Genomic DNA, 25,194 nt, shown 5'->3' on the forward strand with positions numbered 1-25,194 from the left:
AATGCAATGGTTATTTTTTGAATGCAAAAAGGAAAGAAAAGCTCAGAAGCATCTGGGCATTGAGAGGAAATCATTTTCCTCCCGGAAATCTGAAATGGCTGAATGAGAGAAAATTCATCTTTGTGTCTACACTTCTGAAAATATCTACCTTTGTTTGCTTGGGTTTTTTAAAAATTTGTTTTAGGTGTGTGTGTGGGGGGGTTGTTCGTTGTTGTTTTATCAAAAATACACTTGCTGGAACAGCTTAATACAAGTATATAGCACACTCATTTAGTCAACCAGGCTCTACTCTAAATCAATTTCTACCTGGATATGACAGCATAAGCCTGTTTTACAGGAACACTAATCGACACTGAAGTTCCTACTCTTGGTTTGGAGAGTAATAAAAGTAAATGCTCTCATGTGAAGCACTTGCCAAACATTGCAGACTTTTCAACTTTAACCTGGAGGTCACAGAGGTAGTGGTGGAAGTCAGACTGAGCTCTCACTTTAAAAAATGTATCCTGTATACTAACTAGGTTTACTGCCTTGTTCAACCATTTCTCAGAGAATAGATCTCATTCTCCTAACACAAATACTAAGGTTTGTAGAAGTGACGTGAACTTCCCAAGGAACTAAATTTAATAAACCACAAATGAGTGGAAAAATAGACGAAACATTCTGACTCATGCCCCACCACTTCCTACTAAACATCACTGTATTTGTTTCCAGGTAAAGAGCATCTTAATTACTCAAATACTATGATAGAAATTGCATCAAGAATCTGAAAACTCAAATAGAAATACATGTCTTTCTCATTTATTTTATTTTGGGGTCAATAATTGAGCCTGGGGTCATTTATGTGGTAAATGTTATCTTACAGCCCTGCTTGGTAGTGGCCTGGGAGACTAGCCACTGAATGACCAGAACTGATTGACCTCTATTTGTCTTCTCTACATGAAAGGAGTGATGATGGTTTGATATCAGGTTAAAATTCCTTCAATGAGTGGCTAGAAGCTGGTTTATCAGGAAATTAAAGGAAACATGATTGGAATAGGTGTGGGCCTGATTATGAGGTTGGACCTTTCAGAAGGTCCCTGAATATGAAGATACTTGGATTTCAGGTAAACAGCCACCAGAAAGTACACATTGAAGAAGATGCACAAAAGCAGACATGGGACAATGGTCCCATGAGGACAATGGTCGATTTTCCTCAGCCACGTTGACTCTTGCTCAAGGTAGCCATGAACAAAATGACATGAATGACACACAGAGAAATTTTTTTTTAACTAAGGTTGATAAAGACACTTGGTACTCATAAGCTACCAACTGCAAAAGAAGATAATGCTCCCTACAGGTTAACCTGGAAGGTTTATGGCACTTTTTTTTTTTTTTTTTGGTAGTGGAATTGGGGATTGCACCCAGGACCTGGACACTGTCCTTGAGCTCTTTCTTTTCTTTTTCTGGAAGTTGGCAGTCTACCATTTGAATCACAGCTCTTCTTCCAGCTTTTTTTGGGTGATTGATTGGAGATTAGTGTCATCCACTTTTTGGCCGAGCTGTCTTTGAACCTTGATCCTTGGATCTCAGCCTCCTGAATGGCTAAGATTATAGACATGACATTGGTGCTACAAGATCTTTTTTTTTTTTAACCTAGAAAGGAGGGAACTCTATTAAAGAAATAAGTATTTAAAATATGAATTTGTCTTCCCCACTTTTAGCATTTATGTATATTTTATTAATGAATGTGATATCCATTGTAGTAACTCTTTATAAATAAAACTAATAATGTGGCAAAGGTATGTGTTTTTACCACAGAAATCATGGGTCTTTTAGATCTCATCATACAAAAACAGATTGCTCTGTAGAACAACACAACAGCTTGCTGATATCTGCTATGATGCCAGGTAAAAGAAGATAGACATTAATCAATAATTGGTAAACATTTTCTCACAGCCAGAATGGATGGTTCCTGAATCAAGGGATGGAGATAGGACTAGCCTCTCTATTGCATTAAATCATGAATTTAAAGGATTTTTGCTCTTCTGGCTTCTGACATAGAGCATATGGTTTTGGAGGGCTAGGAATTCAAGAATTCCTATGATGATCCCTTGGCAGTGGGGGTGGGGAGTCCTCACAATTCCAATCTACTTGGTAGGTAAGTCACTTCTATGACTGAGATGGTTAACATAATTATGAAAAAGAAAAGGGGCTATTTTTTCACCATTGGAACAAGGAGGGCTATGTGTAAAACCTATCAACAGTTAGGTTTGTATTGGATAACTACAATAATCCAATAATGCAAGATTCCTAGGAATGGGGGGGTTGAATGACCTTTACAGATAAGGAAAGCACCCAGGAGGTCCTGATAGAGAGTAAGCATACAAAATGTAGATGATCTTTTTTTTTTTTTTGGTTCCTAGGTTGAATGTCAAGATGATCTGGAATGCATTTGTTCATGGGGGCTAAGATGTCAGTATTTTACTTTTAGAAGTAACTCTATATGGTGGTAAGGAACTATCATGCTAGAAAGTCCCAGAATATTTTTTGCACAGAAATCCCAAAAGTTGGCAATTTTGTAGTCTAGAGTGAATCTCTACGTGATTTTGACTTGAATAATTGAAAGTCTATAAGGTAAAATCTTTTAAACTTGATTATGGTAGTTGTTACAAGATTGCTTTTATTTGCCAATATTCAGCAGAATGCATACCAAAAAGTACATTTTTAAGTACATATTCAAAGAAGAAACAAAAGAAACTAGGGAGGGCATTTTCTTAAGTGTATTAAAATGAATGTTAATATGCTATTTTAATTCAAACAGGAAACCAGGGTGCCAAATATCAATGTGAAGTGACATGAAACAAACACATTATGAACATCCAAATGTCTGGATCTACAATGGAAATGTTGACAGCTTTTCAAATTAAATAGCACTCAATCACTAATTTTTTTTGAGGGTAAAATTTGTATCCTGCTGGGCTTATAATTTTGTTTTCTCTTTTTATGCTGTTCATGTGTAAATATTGAAAATTTATTTTGACATAGAAAAAGAAAAACAGTTTTGTTCCTAAGCTAAGGAGTGGCATAGATACTACCCTCTAGATGAGATGGTGCAAGACAAGCTTCTAGCAATTGATTTGGGAGGGGGGAAAAAAAACCATTTCAAATGTATTTGTAACAAGGAAACAAATTTATTGATTTTAAAAGACAAGACACCATTTTGTTTTGAAAAACACAAGAAAGCTAGCCTGAGTTCAAGTCTGAAATATTCAGAAAAATCCTACTAATATCTTTAGTATGTTCCAGTCATTTGTTTAAACAACACACTAAAAGTTAATATATATTTTTATAATTATAAAAGTTCCCCAGTTATTGTACAGTACACAATACAAATCGCCCACAAACTATTATTTAGCTCCTGCCAATTTTGAGAGGACATGATATACTAAAAGATTTAGCATTTCTCACAAAAATCACATCAGGAAATACGTATTTACAAAATCAAATACATTATACAAAAAACCATCACATGTTATTCGGTAAAGATGTTTTTAAATAATTAAAAAGTTTATTCAACTGTAGTCCAAAAACTGGAAAAGAACATTACATTATCTCACACATACAATCTCTACAAAAGTTGCTTACCTCATTTACATAATATATTCAGTCGATTGTAAAATAAATGTTGAAATATCTCCTAGTGTTACTATGTTTCTGTGCTTGTGGGACTGAATAATGTAATCTGCCACTTACTAAGTGAAGTTTAAATGATGGCACTTAAAAAAAAAATACAGTATCTCAAAAAAACACAATGAAGAAGTTTTACCTGGAAGGTACGAAAGCCCTGAGTGATAGTAGAATTACTGATTGGTAAGCACTACAATTAACCTAATTAAAAGTTTACCACCTCAGGCACAAATTTCCAAGTTTTCTCAAGGCACTCACTTAAAAAGTTTCTGTAACCAACTCATTGGTCACCACCATAGGTCCAAATTGATGATGGAGATGAGTAGAGAAAAAAATTTGCTTTGGTACAAAAGATGCTTTTTAAATGAATAAAATTCAATATGTCCTTCATTGGATTATTTAAAATTGTGTTCAGCAGGTTAAAAACAAGGTAGTCATTTGCTCAGAAACACTAATTTATTAAAGGAAATTTTTACTTAACTGTCATCAACAGTCAATCAGAGTTCAAAATTTTTTTCTTTCCTCTCTGGAGTCAAAATTCTAACAGAGATTTGTCCTCATTATAGAGCTACATAAACAATTCTTACCAAATATTTCATTACTCAGGGCTTCCAATCCCAACATCATACTTTATTTAAAAAAAAAAAGGATGGGGGAAAGTCAGATACCAGAACCAAATAAGAGGACAAAACATTTTTTGTTATGAAAAGAAAAAAAAAACATATTACCAAGTTCTTCAAATAAAAGGGGAAAAAATCCTAGGCAGTCACTTTGTAAGTGGCTTTTACTATTTAAGTAAAATTGGTAAACTAAACTCAGGTCTACTGGCACATAAAATCACTAGCAGCAATGATCAAGGCATGCAAACTGAGAAGCATTTACAGTAAATCATCATGAAGAATTCAAAAGAAGAGTTAAATTAAAACCCTTTGAGTATTGCATGTTATCACATGAGTAATTTGCATGGTTTGACTTCCTAAACTGCCTAAAAAACAATGATTACGGCATACTTGCACTATGCTATGGATGTCCTTTCACCAGACATCGAGAATAGGTCATACTCTTATTTGTGCCCAGGGAGGGCAGCACAAGCACAGCTACAGACAACACTGCTCCCATATTTGATCACGCAGGGGACAGAGAGGGTCAAGTGCATGGAGATTCCCTTGAACAAAATCAGCAATGATGGAAGCAGACCCACCTCTAGAGATACCAGAGCAGTCGTCATCGCATCTCCGGACAGATGAGCTTAAAATCAAGTGCTTTGCTCTCCATTCTATCTAGATATAATTTGTTTCTGACAAAGTATTAAAGTTTTGGAGCATAGATAAAATTATGCCCTGTATGAATTCCCAAATAATATTTTATGAGTGATGCAGTCCAAAAATAGCCTAACTGCCCCCCAAAGAGTTCAGAGCCTGTGCTCGTTAGAACTCTTGGCTTCCTAAGGCTTCACTTGCTTTTGTACTTCCTAAAGCTAAATAAATGAAATCTTTTATTTGTTTCTTTGTTTTGGGGAGGAAAAAGAAATATAACCCTTTCTTTATCATACCTTTAATTAAAGGCAATCTAAGTACCTCCAATGTGCAGAAACCAGTTCTGACATAGATCTACACAGGCCCATGTATTTGTCCTCCTTTTCTAGAGATTCATGATGCGGTGCTAGAAAAGTTGAGTTTTGTTTTCTGTAAACAGTACACTTACTTGGATGGCAGTGAATATTTGGGAATAAATATATCAAGCCCTCTTGAAGGAAAATTAACAGTTGTATATAAAATGTAAGTGTTCAGCATGGAAACACTTTATCTTCCTAACCACCCCCCCTTTAAAAAACAGCATAATTAGATATTTGGATATAGAGTATATTTTACTGGTCTAATATAATAAGTCTAAATAAATGATCTGAAAGGCTTTTATCCCCCATTGTATATCTTACAATGCTCAAAGGGTTACTACAAGGCATTACATAAGGGGTTTTCTAGTAATAGACCTAAGCACTGAATGAATGCTTCGATTCCAGATTTCTTAAATCACCAAACTTGCAAAAATACTAAAACTTGGTTAATTGATTTGTTCTAACCATACACATGGAGGTTGTTCTGGTCTAGCAAAAAGCCTGGTTTTCAGTAGCACTGCACTAGCCTCCCTCCCCCACTTTCTGGTATGGTTCATAGAGATCACAAAAGCTCTGATTTCAATTTTTGGATGTTTACTATTCTTTTCAAAAGAATTTGGGAAGGGGGAAGAAGTTACATTAAAAAAAAAGAATCCATCATATATCACCACTGCTTCATTTTGTATACAAAGGAGACTTGCCAAGTATTTTTTACTTCCTACTGCGTCCACACTGAGGAGGACCAACATCACAGTGACATATTTCTTTCCTTGACACCAATGTTTTAGTACAGCAATGTTTTAGACATTTCAAATATATCCTCTGAATAATTCTCTTAAATTTGAAAATGAATTTAGCACTTTTACACAGTGCAACCACATAAAAAAAAGTTTATGATGACGGTACAAAATCGTATTCATTCCTGAATGACTTTCACAACATTCCGCAGGAATGTGTGCTCATTTAGGCAGTCAATGCTGCACACAACTAACTTCAGGTATGCAGTGATAAAACCATTTTTGAAATTCTACTTGTTTTCTTTTTTTTTTTTTTTAAAGTACACCATCTAAAGAGAGGTGCATGAACCGTGCTATACAGTACAAGAAAAAGACAAAAAGAAAAGCAGATTTCTGAAAAGGCAGTAAGACTTATATAGTCAGTCCAAACAGTTTGGATGAAAATCCCAAAAAGTGACCAGCAACTCGGTATGCAATGAAAAATGGAAAATTGGGCCCTGTGTTCCAGATAGTTCATCTATTCCATCCCTTTGTTCACTATTTGTCTAAATGTAAATATTTGGGTATGATTTACAAAGTCCACATCAAGATCAAACCATACCCATATTATATGAAAAAAATCTTTGATGAAACTTAAAACAAAAGCCATCTTCCTTATGTTTTTTTCATTACTGCAAGTATAACTCTTGGTTTATGGGGATACATTTCACCACCAGTGTTGAATTACTATTCCAATAGTAATATCAATTAAGAAATACCAATAAATCCTCAAAATGTGTACATGTACCACTTAATAAATGTAATTCATGGGTATTAGTGGCTAATATAATTTAGAAAGTCAGTTTCAATGAATGAAGAAAAATAGAAATAAAGCATCAAACAAACAAAAGTGCGACTGCTACAACTGTGCTCCAGTATGTAAATTACTGTTTTACTTTTTAATATATTTCAGAATTCAAATTGAAAGTTGATGGAAATGTCTGTGTGAGAGGGCTTAATGCACGTGTCCCCTTAATGCGGTGGCACTTAACGAAGTGGCATAAACCACAGGCATTCTTTTGTGTGTTGGTCAGGACTATCTATGCTAGCTACATAGCATTAGTATTGCTAAGTATTCCTAAAGATCAGAATACTTTTAAGTCCACGTCAAACATGATAATATTTATTAATTTCTACTCTGTCCTCATTTAAACAAACCATGAACAAATGGAAGAAATGTTGAATCCTGGAGGGTCCCAAATTCCTAACTCTCATAAATTTAAATTTGTTCATTATATCTGATTTTTCCCTAATGATACATATATACCTAATTAAATTAAACAGAGCAATGTTAACAAGTACATTTAAGGTCAATCAATAAACAAGATGAAACAAGTAAAAACATTTGGTCCCAAACAGGTATAATAGTGTTATGGAGACAGCCAATAAGAGACAGGAAACTGAAAAACTCAGAAAGGAGAGTCAAAATGAAAAGTGTTTTTCCTTTGTTTAGAATTTAATTTTCCATGTAAACATTTCCTCATGTACAATTAAGTAGATAGTGGTCTTTTGCAGTGTACACTTTTCCTTTGTCTTGTTTTATTTCACTCTGGACATGTGTGCAGGTGTATGTGAGATGCAAATTCCTTGATCTTTTTGGAAGGGGGGAGATTATTTAACTGGTATTTAGATGAAGGTGTAGATTAGCGAAGACTATCAGATACGTACAAGTTTTGTACAATACAAAACTTGAACTGATTTAACAATTATATTTAAAACATTTAAATTTTATTTCAGAAATGCTGTTTATATTGAGAATTTTGAGGCAATCAGGTAACAACATTGTCAGGATGGGTTGTGACCTGCTAAGCCATTTGGAATCTTTAACTTTACAGATGGACCTGCCCTCTTCTTCCCAACCTCCCACCCCTCACCCCAATGCAACTGGAAAGATAAACATGTTCAGTTTAGTATAAGCCTCAATAGTCATCTGTAAATAATCTTGTGCTTTCTTTTATTTAAATATCTATTTTTTTTGGCTTTCTGTGGTTATTTATTAGCTTTTGCTGATGGGTGTTTTACAACCATTAAAACAAAAGGATGTGCCTTTTTGTTGTTGTTAATAACTTGAGCGCTAAAAGAACCTTGGCATTTCATGCAAATTAACATGCAAATTAAAATGGGAACGAGTGTATGTTCTCTAGAATTTCCCCTTTCTGACTTTGTCACAGACTCCTGCCTCGTGGGCACCCGCGTGTGTACACGTGAACGCAAAGACACCTAGATAGAAAGACAAACATTTAGACTGAAAAGATGCACTTCAATAAGTACCTGCTTATTTTGTTAACTTTCTAGAATGGTAACTAGATAAGACTGATCTAAAACATGATTTCTATGTAATAAGCTGGCATTAAAATTAGTCTGCTATTCCACACCCTTAATCAATTTGATTTGTAATCAAGTAATATTTAGCTCTAAGAATAAAAAATAGGTTCACGGTCACTCAAAGAGGGGAAGTGATTTCCATCTTTTTGTTTTGCTTCACTTTCCCTACACTTCCTTTGAAGAACATGTAACCTGTCCTTACTTCAGGAATCTGAAAATGACAGGCACACTTTGTCAAATGGATTGAAGAGTTATTCACATGAATAAAATAAACCTTACTAAACCTTAGCTTCAGTTCTGTTTTAAGGCACCATGTAATAGCCGAGGTACAATGATCCCTGATGTACATTCTTCAATGGCAATGGTCCATCCAGCCACCTGTCCAAATCCTATAGAATTGGGGTACATAACAGTGAGGTGTGCCAGTTACACTGCCTTCAGGTTCAGTTTGAAATTTAAATCCACATACTTTAGAAACCAGGAAATAGTTTTGAAGGAAATAATGATATGCAGGTTGCTACATTCCTTGCATTCTATATATTTTTTTTTATAATAGCAGCATATTGAACTACTATTAGAAAAAAGACCTGGAATAAAAGAAAGTCATTCAAATGGAATGGTTTCCTGTATGTCCAGCTCAGAATAAGTAGCATGTACACTTAAAAAAAAAAGTCAAGTCATTTTCTCAGCTTCAGTATCTAACTCTAACAGCCCCACTTAACAGCAGAATGCATCTGTGTGCAGTGGTCCCAAATACAGAATCAGTAGTCTTCAAACAGAGGAATTGGGATGCAAATAATGGTTAAAATTCAACATCTAACGGAAGCTTGCATTGTTAACATGGTTTAATAATTATGTACACAGATTATGTACATATTAGCATATTCTGTCACAATTCTGTCATTTACCCCGAACTGATAAATGCCCGGCTCAATTTTTCTAAAGAGAAAAATAGATGACCTTCCCAACCCTCTAGCACTATATTCAAAATGCTCTGTATTCTTTTTCCCTAATCCAAAATGTTATCAAAATAGTGTCTCATGGTTCTGTCCAATGAAAAGCACCTTTCAAAAGCAAAATGGATGCATCTGCTGCCAAATGGGCATGCCTCCAGTGTCAATCAAAGAAATTCATTTCTTTTGATATTTCACAGAAGTGCATCTAATTAAAAAACTTACACATGAAATCATACACCAAGACTAACAATCAACAATAAAATATTTTAAGCTACAAAAAGTAATTTACTTTTTAATTATAAGAAAACAAAAACATTACATTAAATGTTGTAAAAATCCTTCTTGACACCTGAAACTAAGGGGAAAAAAAACTCATTATGAAGAGGCAAATAATTTGTTTATGTTAAAAAAATACCTGGCAAAATACACACACCCATTCCATTTCACAACTCCAAAAAGGTAATGTTCAGCACAGATAGAATTTGACAACAGTCGACCTTCAGGCTTATGAAATTTTCAACTTAAGCCCAATATCAACAGGTTTACTGTAAGCTGTAAAAATATGCTTTAATAATCTTTAGACTGCAGTGTAGGTATTTCCTGTAGTGCTGCACTGTCTGATAGTCTGCGTACTGGTGACAATGTGCTCACTGTGGATTGGGTTCAGAAGGCCTGGTTGCACGCTGCTCTCCAGGACAGGCTGCATACAGCCCACTGGGAAGGCCTGGCTCAGCTCTGTCTTCTCCCTTTTGGCTTGTGGCTCTGAGGAATCATCCAGTTCTTCATCCATCTCACTCTCTACTTCACTGCCTTCATCTACACAAACAAATAATACCAAGACTATTATCAGGAGACAAATTGGGAAATAGCCATCAACAGGTGCTTTAGAAACACATTAGTATGTTTAGAATGTAACTTCTCCATTTCTGAGGGAACAAAGCTTGTAGGTTTTCATTTCATGGTATTTTACTCAGACCATCGGTTTGCTGATCAGCTGGAGATGGACTCTTGGATTTTTCTGCTTAAGCTGGCTTTGAAATTCTACCATCTAGGTCTCAGTCTCCTGAATATCTAGAATTATAGGTTTGAGCCACCAGTGCTCAGCAAAAAAATGTATCCCAATTTTATGATTTTCTTCTAGAATTCTAGCCATAGTCAGAAATTATTTCAGGAAACTTGTAAAAGAATTTGTGCACAGTTCTTTGTTTCTTTTCAAGTTTGGAACTGCATTTAAATTCAATTTTCTGCATTTAATTGACAGCCCATTAAGAAGACAAGGGGATGGAGTGTAATGATGAAATGATGAAGGATTCCAAAAGATAGTGACTGTTGCATGCATTCAAATTTCTATGTAATTTCCAGAGGAGCAAAGTGCTATATACACTTAATTTTAAAAAGGCACTTAATCTTAAAAATGTATATTACTTTCAGGTCTTACCTTTATCCAGATTTCCAGGAGACACAGCATTTAAATCACCAAACTGCAAAACAATAACATTTGTACAGTTGTTACTATTAGGCAAGACAAAACCATATTCTACCACTCTGTGGCTTAAAAAAAAAAGAATAAAACCCCAGCACTCTCTGACATTTTAAAAGTATAAACTAGTGACCATTTAGATCTGCAACTACATGGGTCACATAATTTTCCAATCAAAATTGTCAAATTTGAAGTTTAAATTATGTCACAATTTAGCTGTCTTCAACTTCTTGCAAAAGGATAACAATTTTCTCGGCCTTCCATGTTCCATTCTTTATTTTATTATTATTGTTATTATTTTTATTCTTTCAACTCAGCAATGAAGAAATAGGGGCATGGATGACCTGCATAAAGATGGATGCACTGGATGAATGTGGAAAAGCCCTAATATAGCAGGACATCTCAGCTCCATCCAGGAGTGATCATGGATCTGGCTGGAATCTGCATTACAGAAACATGGTCTTAGCAGTTTGGTTAAACTGTTTTAATCTGCATTACAGAAACATGGTCTTAGCAGTTTGGTTAAACTGTTTTAAACTTTCAGTTAGAACAAATGCAAAACATACTAGGAAAGCCTAATGTCGACATATTATTTTGTACAAATTTTCAAAGTTGAGAATTGTCTCTTAGCTGATGTTCTCTAGTTTTCCAAAATATTCGATTCCACTTAAAGAAAGAAAAGGTATCTTGATCACTGCTAATAAACAAAAGAGCTATGATAGTATGGAGCAATTAATAACTGGCAGCTTTGATGTTATTTTCTACTGTGGCTCAGTAGTCTGATGATAATGTAATGGTAAGAAAGTACATTCTGAGTCTCTCAGGGTGAACAAACATACATATATTAAAACTGAAAAACTGAAGAGCAAAGCTACTCCAAAAAAGGTGAAGTGAAACTGCAGACCCTTCACTTTTTAAAAATGGTAAACAATATTTTTTTAAGAAGTAGTAAATCATTATTAGAAATTCAGATTTCTCAACAGGCTTAGAAAGGATGAGACAGAAATTCTACTTACATTCGGAAGTTTGCTTATAAAGAGTTCCATGATAGGAGTATTTTTTTCATCTACAAGGTATGTCTATAAAGTAATAAAACTGATCTTATTTTGCAAACATACACACATTGTTTTTTTTCCCCACCTAAACAAGTATTGTTCCTCATAGCAGCCACCTGGGGAGCTTATACATGAATTCCAAGGTCCAGAGTCCTGGAATTACTCTTCAACAATCAAATCCAAGAATGAGGTTTTTTAAAAAATAGATTAAAGGAAGTCCATAGTGCTATTAAAATATAATTATGATTGCAAATTTTATTCAGTGCTTTTGGTTCTGGAATGATTTCTTATCAAAAGGCAAATTCATCTTTGTCACAATTAAGGATACTTAAAAGGCACGCTACTTTTCTTTCTATGAGTTCTTAGCATTTCAGAGACAGTTTAAAAAGAATATGCTCCCACTATAGCTAAGCCATGGAAGCCTCACTGGAACCAATGTGCAGCCTTCCCAGGTGACTGCTTTGACAAAAACAGGGGCCTCCTGAACATGTAACTTGCAGTATGTTTGTTTGAAAGTCTGTGCCATTACTTTTCAGTTACATATCACCAGGCAACAAACACAAAATAATAAGTATTACATTGCTGTCCCAAAGTTGTACCTGATCACACAGGTAAGAATGCCTAAATAAAGTTCGGGTACTATTTCTTGAATTACTGAACATAATCCCAAAGTATTATTTAGCTACTTGAAATATTCTAGAATGATAAATAATCATTTATATGTTATTTCTAATTCACACAAGAAATATTATATAAATGTATATTTAACAAACTTAAGATCCAGTTCTGGAAACAAACTGTCAGTGAGGATTCTAAGCACACATCTATTTTTTTTTAAGAAGTGAATACAAGTATCTCTAATCTAAAATGAGTAGGACCAAAAGAGTTTCAGTTTTTTTCTTATGTTTGAATAGTTGCCTTTACACAAGGAGATATCTTGCCAAGAAAATGCACCCCTAAACACAAAACTCATTTATGATTCATATATACTTTACACATATGCCTAGAAGGTACTTGATACAATATTATTAGTGTGTTTGAGGTCAGGGGTAACATTTTTCACTAGCAGTGCAATGGTGATAGTTACAAAGTTTCAGATTTTGGAGCATTTTGTATTTTGGGATTGAGATTGTTCAAGCTGTTTTTCATTTGTTGTTGAGGAAACTACAAATTATTTGTGACTAAATTAGTATTGACAAGGGTGACTAAGTAAGATCACACAAAGCAGGTGGACATATGTGAAAACTTTGTTCCTATGAAACACTGCTTTCAGTTTCTCCTTTACTCTGTGAATGTGACATTTTCTTTAATACAAAGATCCTACCTAATATGAATTAAAATCATTGATGACTTATAATGCTGAAGATAAAACCAAAATAACTGGAATATCAGTGATTATTACTATCATTAGCAAAATTAATTAACATAATAAAAGGCTACGTGCTCTGTGCTGGACAATGTAGGAAGAATATCAGGGACATTGTCAATGCTTGTAGGTATCTCTGAGATTAATGACAAGGTTCAGTACTTACAGCAAATAGATGCTGTAGATGTAAAATAAAAAATGTAAATAAGAGTTAAGATGTTAATATCGTATTTATGTAAAGGTATTTAATACACATTTTCCATAAGGGATATATCTGTCTGCCTATCTATCTACCTTATCTATCTATCCATCTATCTAGCTAACTATATTACTTTAATCCTATAGCTAAGTTAGATTCAGAGACTCAGTTTATTTGATAGGTGATTGACATTTACTAAGGGCTTGCTACATGTTGGGACTATAGAGGTGCCTATCAAAATTGTTTCTGTTCTGAAGCATGTGTAGCAGAAAAATGAAGCAGCCTGGGAAGATTTAGAAGGATGTAGTCAAAGCCCTGGAAATGGAAATCAACTGCTTTGAGCAAGAGGTCAAAGCAGCAGCAAGGAAGGACCTGAGTAAGGGGAGGGGCGGCTGTGTGTGGCACAAAGAAGACAGCTCCACAGACAGCAGACAGGTGACAAATACCTACACTTGTCTGGTGCAAGTCAGAAACAGAAGAGGAGAAAGTGATAAATGATGTCAATGGGAAAAAAGAACAGGAAGCTAGCAGTAAAGTACAGAGACTGTTGTAAAGTGATAGCATCAGAAATTGGAGGATTACTGTTCAGTAATGTGGCATGTTACTATGTACAAAATGCATTTGTAGCAGTGTGTGATAGGCTTTCTTTCAAATATTATGACCTCACATGTCACTTCCTTGCAGAAGCTTTTCTAGATAGTTCTATTTAAAGTACCCCTTTCTGGTTGTTTTCAATCCATGCATGCATTATGCTTACTTCCTTCAAGACATGCCTAACAACCTGCACTGACCCACAGTACTTAATTATCTAACAACTGTCTTTCTAGCCATAACATCAGTGGCATTGGAGGGAAGGACCTCATTTGTCTTCTTCACCCTTGTATTTCAGACCCTAATATAGTACCTGAGATGCATATTAAAGATTAAGTGCATTTACCTCTTTGTCAGCTTAACCTAAAAAAACCTCAGATATTGGCAAGGTAGAGAGTTTGGATTGCATCTTAGACCTACTGAAATGAGTTGACTTGTCTAACATCATACAGTAATCACAGTTGTGTTACATTTCAGACCAAGTATTCTTACCCTCACTTTAAGAATGAGATACATAGATAGGTAAGGAGAGAGTGAGTGAGAACAAAAGAAAGAGAGACAGAGAGAAGTGAAAGACCCATACAAAGAAGGAATACAAATGTCTGAATATATGTATATATATACACCCCCAAATCTATGTAAATAACTGTCTCTTATCTATATCTATATGTCTGTCTGTCTGTCTGTCTATCTGGTATTCGATCTATGTAGGAATTACAATTCAGTCAGCTACACAAATAGGGAGGCTGCAAGGTATAAGCTATCATGTATCATAGACAAAGCATGTCCATTGATTTTGAGAAGGATTTTCGGTTCATAGTGGAAGGTGTCCCCGAATGAAGTTGTGATTCTGAGTATGTGATGAGACCTAACACCTGTCCCTGAGCACTAGCACCATGGAAGGAAGCTCTATCAGCAGGAGGTGCCATGGCCCACAAGGGCAGTGAAGACAAGCTGTGCATTAGACTCAGTAACAGCTGACCACTCACAGGGAGGACAGGCTTGTGCTGTCATCCTTGGGCCCTAACACAATGAGAAGGAAGTTGGGGAACTCAGACAGTAAGCAGGTGAGGCTCTGCAGCAGACAAAGAAGCAGGCTGGGAATGAACAGAAGAAAAGAGTACAGAGAATGACAAAGAACTCACCTTATGTAAACCAACTGAACAACTCATGGGGGAAGAGGGAAAGGGGAAGAGGGCAGGGGGGAAGGAGGGTGGAGGTACCCAAGGCCTAACATATGAAACTGTAACCTCTCTGTACATCACTTTGACAATAAATAAGAGAATAAACAACAAAACAAAAAAACCTCACCTTAGAGGCACCTTCCCTATTTGGAAGAATTTACATCACCCTACAATGAAAGATTTTGTGTGACTGTCATATTACACATGATTTTTTGATAGGCACAGCCACTGCTTGCTAATGGTTTAAACAAATCTGAAATATGTAGTCCAATACTTTTAACTTGGTTCTTTCTAAAGAAATAAGTAAGAGCACATCACAGTATCTGGACACACAGAAAGCATGGAACAAGTGATTGCTATTGCTATGACTATTGTTATTAGTGTAATCATCATCATCATTTCCCAAGAACTGTAAACCAGACATGCAAGAATCAGCCTGACTAAAACGCTGGTGTCCAGAGAGGACCCAGAAGGAATTGCATTGTATGCAACTGTCCTGTTCACAAAGACAAGTCATCTGAGCATCCAGGTAGACAAACCACCCAGAGACTCTGTATTCGAACATGTACCTGTAAGTATATCCAGATTATAGAGCTGTAGGTAGACAAACAACAATCTCTCTTACTGTCTCTCCATCCCTCTCTTGCTCTCTACTCCTCCCTTCTTCCCTCATTTTAGCCAAGCTAACACATATAGCAGAAAGGTATGAGCATCCTGCCAGACTTTTTAGGTTTGGGACCTAATAATAATTTTTTAAGGCTTCATGAGCCATAAAAATATCACAACTAACCATTTAATTCTGTCGCTGTGGTGCAAAAATCACCCAAGAAAACAAGTAAATGAATATAAATGTTCTGATAAAACTTAAATGAACTGGTTTTTGAGTGTCGCTTATAGTTTGCTGACTCCTGATCTGAAGAATAGTTGGTAACACTCTAAATGATCTGCCCCAGCTGGTGAGCTATGAAAGGAAATGAGGGTTGTATTTTAAGGAAGGCATAAGGACTGGCCAAAGTGAAGATGTTCAACCAAAGACTTAGCACGGCTCATGTGATAGACATTGACTCATTAAGGATATGAGGAAAAACAGTCTTGCCTTAAAGATGGAAGTCAATTTGAAAAAAAATATCTTCCTTAATTTTCTTGATGTTTGCATGCACAGATTAAGAGAGATGGGCCATTTGGGGCATTTAATAGTGCAAATTGGAAAAGATATGCAGTTTTGGATATGAGCTCTCAATTCATGTGCCAACAATTCAAACTTTCCTAATGTGAGCTTTGTAAGGGGATACAAGTTCTCCACAGAAATGGTGGGACAAAGGGTAAAGGAATGCAGCAGTAACATTCACCAGACACTATGTTGAAAATGAATTATACAATTTGTAGGGGAGGGGAGTCAGGAAAGGAAAAAAAAACTTGGAGGAAACAAGGTAAGAAATGACATTGTTTAAAAAGAAATGTACTCATCATCTGACTTATGTAGCTGTAACCCCTCTGTACATTACCTTTACAATAACAATAAATAAAAATAATTAAATAAAATAAGTTCTCCACAGATAGAAGTAAATAGGGCCACCAGATAAAGATGGTTTTCAGGGTGGGATCATGAATAGAGAAATGAAGCTGAGATTGATGGAAGCAGGACCTAACACACTGCAAGAAGGGCTACAATTGGTATGGATGGTTATAATCACTGACTATGAAAAACAGCCACTCAGGACACTATATATTTCATACTTTAACAGTTTCTATTGCTATCAAAACAAATCACCAGACTTAATTAATAAAATGACATAATCTTAACATCTAATAATTCAAGTCAAAGATCCAAAATGAATCTTGTCAGACTGAAAGCAATGTGTTCACAAGGATGTTTCTTTCTGAAGGCTTGAAATGACAATTTGTTTTCTCTTTTTCCCTTTCTAGTACCTAAGGCTGCCCACATTCTTAGGTGTATCTACCCCCATCTTCCAAGCAAGCATTTCATACACCCTATTCATCTCATACCAATTTTCTTGCTTCTCACTCACATTTATTTTTATTATTTTTTTTTTGTTTTTGTTTTTTTGGCCAGTCCTGGGGCTTGGACTCAGGGCCTGAGCACTGTCCCTGGTTTCTTTTTGCTCAAGGCTAGCACTCTGCCACTTGAGCCACAGTGCCACTTCTGGCCGTTTTCTGTATATGTGGTGCTGGGGAATTGAACCCAGGGCCTCATGTATACGAGGCAAGCACTCTTGCCACTAGGCCATATCCCCAGCCCCTCACTCACATTTATTGATTGATGGATTGACTGGTTGAATGGGCTTGAATTCAAGGCCTGGAACCCCTGCTTTTGCTTTGTCTCTCACACTAGGCACTCTACCACTTGAGCAATATTTCTAATTTCAGCTTCTTGCTGTCTAACTAGAGACACAAGTCTTGAAGACTTGTCTGACAAGACTAGCTTTGAACCTCGATCCTCAGATCTCAGCCTCCTGTGAAGCTTTATTACAGGTGTGAGCCATGAGTTCCCAGTTTTCATTCACTTTTCGGGAGCACTGAGAATCCATTCAGATAATTCAGGACAGCTTATGTGAGTTCAACTAATAAGCTACCTTATTTTTGTCTGCCACCTAATGTATCCTGGTACTGATAATCATAACCATTATTATTTGTACTTTAATTACTAGCTTTGATACATCCTGGTCCTCTTGACAGGATCAGTCTGTCTCACCAGCTGTCTCAGAAACATGTACAAAGCCCTTAGAAAGTCCTCTTGTGTTACCCGACCTGATGATTCTCTAAGGATACATGCTGGACAAAGCCCAGAGCCAGATGCCCAGCTGCTGGCTTCTATTAAGTGAAAAACCAAAGGCCACAGACACAGCAGGAGTAAAAATAAACTTTACCACCTGATCCTAAACATTCTTGCTGGTGACCATGATCACCAGCAACTGATGGACCAAATAGTTGAAAGCTTCTACTAGAAAGGACTACTCCTTTGGGGACATCAGATATTGCAGGGGCAGTCAACACAGATTCAGAAGAAAGTGACATTATGCTGTGACCAGCACAGGCAGTAGGGGTAATTTGATGTACACATATTAAAAGAGAAAATATATACATATTTGTATATGTTTACAATTGGCCAGTTTACAACAATGAATCATTTGTTGCATTTCTTCTTAGATACTAAAAACAAATGGATGACTGAAATTTTCTAATTTAAAAAAAATTTGGTATACTTTTGGGGACAGACTTTAATTTGTTTAACTTAACTTGCATGAAGTCTACATGAAATCTGTTGCCCTCTTTTCTAAGTATTTATAAAACCTTTCATCCATTCCTAGTAGTTCAGCTTTAATTCAAGCCTAGCTATGACTGCCTAGTTAGACCTAATTATGTTTATGCTTCTTTCCTAATGCTGTCATTTTCTTTTCTAATTGACTTATTTCCCTATTCTATTTGGTTGGTTGTATTTTTCAAAACACTGAATTAGTTTGCTTCTGATTACCACTTTGGCTACATACCAAAGAATGCTGTTGGGTTCTTTGTAATTCCATGAATCATTTGATTCAACATTCAAAAATTGTCTGCAGGCTATTTTATTTGGTTACAATACAATACATTAAAGCCTGCTTGTGTTTTGTTATCTGTTCTATTTATTTTAACTTCTAAGTTTATCTTTAATATATCCCCAAATGTGATGGTCTAATTGTATACTTTATTATTTGGGTTGTCAGTGAGAAATCAATTAAAAAAATCCAATCAAGTAGAAAGGAATGAAATATACTCCTTAATAACATATGTAACATCATATATTTATGAAAGGGGGAAAGATATGGAACTACGATTGCTTGCTCACTACATCTGGATGCCTATCCACCCTACATACTCACTTAATTTAATCCTCACACTACCCTTGTGAAGAAATGGTATTTATAATTATTTTTTTCTGATGAGAAAACTAAGAGTCAGGTAAGAAAATATATAGGTTACAAACGTATTTAATGGGAATTTGAAATTAACAACCATGGGTAGAGTACAGGCCAGCAAGAATACAGGACTTGGAGCAGCCTGGGTTGAATCACAGCTTTAGCACCTCCACTCATGTGATTGAAGGCAATCTACCCATCAGAGTTAACATGAGGATTCAATGGGCCTAAATTTGCTTCTAGCAAATTGTATTGTCTTCAAAATTCATTTTTTAAATACTGTTGATAAACGCTAGAATTCAGTTGATAGCCTTAAGATGATGTTTTCACAATGCAATGCCTCTAGCTAACTGGGCTATGGAAAAAAAGTCTGTGGGTGGGGCTGCACCTCATGCTTTTACAGGAGGTTTTTGACACTATAAACTCACTGTAGGGGGGGAATTGAAGTGGGTTGTTTTTGTTTTTTGTACTGATCAAGGAATTTATGAGGCATGCAAACACCATAAGAAATAGCCTAAGCATGTATGTGGTGTGTGTGTATTGTGTTTCCGAACATGAGGGAAATTACACAATTTGAAATAGAGCTTGATAAGCTCAGCTGAACATCATTTAATCAACTGCTTTGCTCTCTGCTTTTCTATGATGTGAATAAGGGATTGAAGCCATTTAAACCTTTCTCCATGGAAGCAGAAAGCTTGTTCACATACAGATCTGTAACTGGCGGCCTCAATTCTAATATTTACATGACTAACGTTTCTATATTCCACTTGAACTTCAGAGCATTCTGAAATTTACAAATCACATACAGTTCAGCCATAGTCTATGACTTTTGTCTTACTAATAACTAAAAGTAAGGCTATGTAAGGACAAACAGATTTTTAATGAACAGAAATTTTCAAGTATATATTTCTTTAAATGTCTCCTATTTGAGAACCAAATTCATCAAAGCAATTTACATTTAATATTGTTATAAGGTTTCACAATGAAAACTAGTTGCTAACTTTAATTTCCAATTTTGTCATATTTGCAAATAAGTACTTATGTCTTATTTGGTAAAATGTTGAATCTTTCTTTGACTTTTTCCTAGATGTGTGCTTTTCATGCATTGTTAAATAGATTTAGTTGAAACCTGCTAAGAAGATCAAGACTTCTGACAATATATGGTCTGTATGCTACCAGTGCTACTGGTCCTACTCTTTGAGGCTGGCCAGGTGTTATGGAAATATGTGCTGCCAGGAAGGCATATTTACATTGCACCTTTAACAATTCAGACTCTTTGTGCCTGCCTGGAGACACAGAACACTTCACACATCTATAATGCTTCAAAATTCTTAAGAAGTAGTCATAGGAGAACTTGCAAAAATTGAAGTGTTCAAGGAAGAATACAGGACTTAGCTGCTTTGAAAGAGAAAAGTAGTTTCAAGCACAGCTTCAAAAGCATTTTCAACCTCACCTTTAGGTAAAGGCCAGGGGGTCTCTGTGCTTCGTCTTTGCCTGGGCTGTTTCCTCCACAGCCAAGGGGATATGGCTCCTTGAAACCTGTGCTTCCTTCCTACCCTCCAATCATACTCCTGTTTTCTGATGTCTCAGCATTTCTTGCCCCAAACCCTTCTTTTCCTTCTTACACTTGTACAGATCTTCTCCAAGTCATTTCAGAAGAAAGAAGGAACAGTCAATATGGGGCAGCTGTTTCCAACGGGTGGAAAATCCTTGAACATGAAGCTAATGTGTCCATAATGAGTACAAAACTGTCCATAATATAAAATGGAGGGATGATACATAAGGGAAGCACGCAGGGGTGAGAGGCTGGCTATGTCTCTGACACTATTTCCTGGTATGAAAATTGGAGGAGATAGAGAATTTTAGATTTAGACCAAGCCTTTCCATTTATCAAGATATATCTGGCAAGGCAGGTGGATAGAACAGATTTTGTTTACTGTTTAATTTACAACTTTAAAAATATTTATACATGTGGTATTCTGGGCCCTATAAATGTTAGGGTTGGGGCTGGCAGCATAACTTTACACTATGCTATATCTTATGCTATCCACTATGGATAGATAAGAAAGAATTTTGCTTCTAACTTGACTGACTCTCCTTAAGGCCATCTACATCATCTAACAGGATGATGTGTGAAATAAGGATGTCAGTACTCATATGAAGATTACACAATGTCCATATTCTTGTAGAGAATTTCTCATTTTTATGACATTATATAACAATGTATTATAGAACAATGATGGCATAAAGAAAAGAAGGTAACAATTCTTATGAACTTAAGAACCTGTCTATTTCAAACAAAACCTCTTTTTTAATGAGAAGGATAAGCAACCACCATGTCTACTTGTGGCCAAGAGTAAAAACTACCATTGGCCTAGGTATAGATGAATGGATTGTGGCAAAGACACCAGTAGGTGGAGCTGTCATGCTTAATCTCCACTAGGGAACCTAACACTGAACTTGCTCTTTGACCAAACTCATTTCAAACCCCACAACATAGTGATGATGGGCTTTGTTGAGCTTTTTCTCTTGAAGTTTATGATGAGAATTTTTGTTGAAAAGTTTTAAGAAATCTTGAACTTCATTAGTTCCTTTTCTTATTTTCAGCTATCTAGCTGCAAGCATTTAACAAAAAATCTGTATTTTACAGAGGTTCTCAGGAATATTCTAGGAAGGAAGCAGAAACATCCTTTTTTTTCCCTAAGTAAAAAAATCCAGTATATCAATCATAAAACCCAATGAGATATCTGAGAAGTTAATAATGTCTGTCTTGTCATCATTCTTTTGTTGTTCCTTCCTTGATAGTTATATATTAGTATTTATTGTAGGATTGTGTTTAGATCATGGTTACCAGCAAAATCCTCTCTAATCCCTGCAAGTTGGGGAGTAGTTGTAGCTCAGAGTCAGCAGGGAAGAAAACCAAGTATAAGAAGCTAAGGAGCAGGTAGCCCAGAGGGAAATCTCTGGGCAGCCCAGTCAATGGGCTCTTTTCTCAAGTCCAAAGAGAAAAACGAGCAGAATGACAAACCAGGAAGAAGGAGGGAAAGTACAGCAATGTCGATAGAGCCAATTCTTAGGAACATGGAGGATGATGGTATACAAAAGAGGTCTAGTCCATGTCTTCTCCAAGAGGTCACTTCTATAATTGATTTTAAAACTGTCAGAAATTACGCAAATGAATGTGAAGGAACAGATTTACAGCTGAAATCAAGCTGCAAATTCTAATTTTTTTTAATTTAGGTTTGTGGGTTGTTATGAAGAAGCTGAAGGGTATAATTAGTTGTTTTCTGGCAGATTTGGCTTTTCAAGTACAATTTGCTCAAACTAATATTTCACTTGCATATCAGATTTGCTTATCATTGTTGAGAATGAGTGTGCATGTGTGTATATGTGTGTGTATGATGTATATGGTATTTAGAAGAATTTTATATTTCAGATAAATGTAGGTTGATATAATAAACAAACCTTATCCTGAAACTATATACAAATAACTTATAAAATAAGGAATTTAAATTTGGATTAAGTAAGTCTCTTTGGCTACTTGGAGTGAAACACACCTACCTACTAAATTTAGTTTTGTTTTTGCTAGCTTTGATTTCAACTTTGATTTCAACTTTCAACTAGGTTTCCTCACTGGCACAAAGGACATACTAATTTATCTTTAGCAAGGCTGTGGCCAATCTTTTTTTTTTTTTTTTTTTTTTTTTTGGCCAGTCCTGGGCCTTGGACTCAGGGCTTGAGCACTGTCCCTGGCTTCTTTTTGCTCAAGGCTAGCACTCTGCCACTTGAGCCACAGCGCCGCTTCTGGCCGTTTTCTGTATATGTGGTGCTGGGGAATCGAACCTAGGGCCTCGTGTATCCGAGGCAGGCATTCTTGCCACTAGGCTATATCCCCAGCCCTGCCAATCTTAACTGAGAATTTTAAACACAGCATGATGATTGTAACAAGGTCTGATCTTAGTAAGGAAAACATTAATAATAAAATGTTTCACTATAAATAACAATATAATTTTAGGCCTGTAGGCATTACTCAAGAAGGTCCTAAATTCAATCCCTAGTAAAACGAGTAAGTAATATTTGACAACTAGTCCATACATTTTCGAAGCTCCTACTGTTCTAAGGTAGTGTTTTTGTTACTTGTGGTTTTTTTTTAATTTTTTTAATTATTTATTTATTGTCAATGTAATGTACAGAGGGGTTTTAGTTTCATACATAAGGCAGTGGGTACATTTCTTTTATTGAGACAGGGTCTTGCCATGTAACGCAGGCTATACTACAACTCCTGATTCTTCTGCCTCAGCCTCCTGGGTACTGGGATTAAAGGCAGGTACCACTAATATACCAAGCCTCCTAGATGCTTTTTTTCCTTGCAAATTAGCAACTTGCAATACATTTTATTCTTTAAAAAGAACTGAAAAACTCATGGGGGGGGGAGAAAAAGGGGGAGGGGAAGGGGGGAATGAAGGAGGAGGTAACAAACAGTACAAGAAATGTATCCAGGGCTGGGGATATGGCCTAGTGGCAAGAGTGCTTGCCTCTTATACATGAGGCCCTGGGTTCAATTCCCCAGCACCACATATACAGAAAATGGCCAGAAGCGGCGCTGTGGCTCAAGTGGCAGAGTGCTAGCCTTGAGCAAAAAGAAGCCAGGGACAGTGCTCAGGCCCTGAGTCCAAGCCCCAGGACAGGCCAAAAAAAAAAAGAAAGAAAGAAAGAAAGAAATGTATCCAATGCCTAACGTATGAAACTGTAACCTCTCTGTACATCAATTTGACAATAAAAATTTAAAAAAAAAATAAAAAGCATATTAAGTGGTTAAGTAAAAAAAATATTGCTTAAAATAAGCTTGTTGTTCCATAGGTACATTTTTGGCATTTTCTGTAGTTGTACTATAATAAACTTATTTAAGGTTTTATTGTAGATTGATTTTACTTTAAGCACTCATGTTTATTCATATAAGCCAATCATGCTTCCAGTAAACTTTTTTTTTTTTTGGCCAGTCCTGGGCCTTGGACTCAGGGCCTGAGCACTGTCCCTGGCTTCTTCCCTCTCAAGGCTAGCACTCCGCCACTTGAGCCACAGCGCAGCTTCTGGCCGTTTTCTGTATATGTGGTGCTGGGGAATCGAACCTAGGGCCTCGTGTATCCGAGGCAGGCACTCTTGCCACTAGGCTATATCCCCAGCCCTCCAGTAAACTTTTAACACAAAGCTTGCCTTTTGAATTAATATTGCTATAGATTTTAATTTTTAAAGATTTTTCCCCTTAGTGTATCAATTTCAATGCATCTAAGACATTTGCCGTTAGATGGCAAATCCTATATATTTGAAAATATTTCTCTAAAAACATTACTGAGATATTGTTTTATATTGCTATTCACAACTTATAACACAGAGCATCTTCTGGTTTCTATATGAAAAGTTGGCCATAGAAATGGTTTACATATAATATTAAATAAGCATAATTATGATAAAAATTATACTTATGTCATATTGATATTTATATACTTATAAATATTAAATATACAAAATATTAAATGTAGAAATGCTTGCCACTATAATTTTTTATGCATCAACCAAAATTTTCTAGAGTGAATATACTAATGACCTACACATTAGAGAAAGAAAGCATATATTGCATAGACTTCTAAATAGAACCTACGCAGTCATAAAATTCAAATAAAAAGACATTTTCTGCTCAATTTTTCTTGTTCAGAATGATTATGATTTAAAAATTCTGAACAGGTGTGCAAACAGATGCAACTTGTTTATTTTATTCTTACTCTTAAATTTCCACCATTGCCAGAATGCCTATAGGCATACTTAAAATATTTAAATAAAGATTGGGAAATTACATGAATTCTAACAGCAAATAAATTCTGTTCTCTATCACTTAGGGAAAAATATCTGCCCCTCCTTTCAAACTACAAATGCCTTAAATAACTTTCCAGAAAGTATTAATACAGCGGCAGTTTAACATTTCAAAAAAAAACTATGGGGGCTGGGGATATGGCCTAGTGGCAAGAGTGCTTGCCTCGTATACATGAGGCACTGGGTTCGATTCCCCAGC

The 25,194-nt window shown here is 35.8% G+C and overlaps 1 protein-coding gene across 9 annotated transcripts in view; it reads right to left on the bottom strand.

Annotated features, from left to right (window-relative positions):
• Positions 1-3,196: 3,196 nt before the first annotated feature.
• The window catches only part of Rfx3 (regulatory factor X3), a 242,910-nt gene continuing 220,912 nt past the window's right edge, over positions 3,197-25,194 (bottom strand). For 6 of the 9 annotated variants that reach the window (XM_048344023.1, XM_048346027.1, XM_048341524.1 and 3 more), the window contains 3 exons: positions 11,835-11,897; positions 10,777-10,819; positions 3,197-10,154 (listed from right to left, as the gene is read on the bottom strand). In XM_048344023.1, the coding sequence (XP_048199980.1) occupies positions 9,916-10,154; positions 10,777-10,819; positions 11,835-11,897 (345 nt within the window). In that variant the 3' untranslated portion in view covers positions 3,197-9,915. The remainder of the gene's footprint in view (positions 10,155-10,776; positions 10,820-11,834; positions 11,898-25,194) is intronic. The other 3 variants (XM_048344657.1, XM_048347484.1, XM_048345482.1) reach the window with 2 other exon arrangements.

This window comes from Perognathus longimembris, chromosome 1 (genome assembly GCF_023159225.1).
Source record: "Perognathus longimembris pacificus isolate PPM17 chromosome 1, ASM2315922v1, whole genome shotgun sequence".
NCBI classification, from domain to species: Eukaryota; Metazoa; Chordata; class Mammalia; order Rodentia; family Heteromyidae; genus Perognathus; species Perognathus longimembris.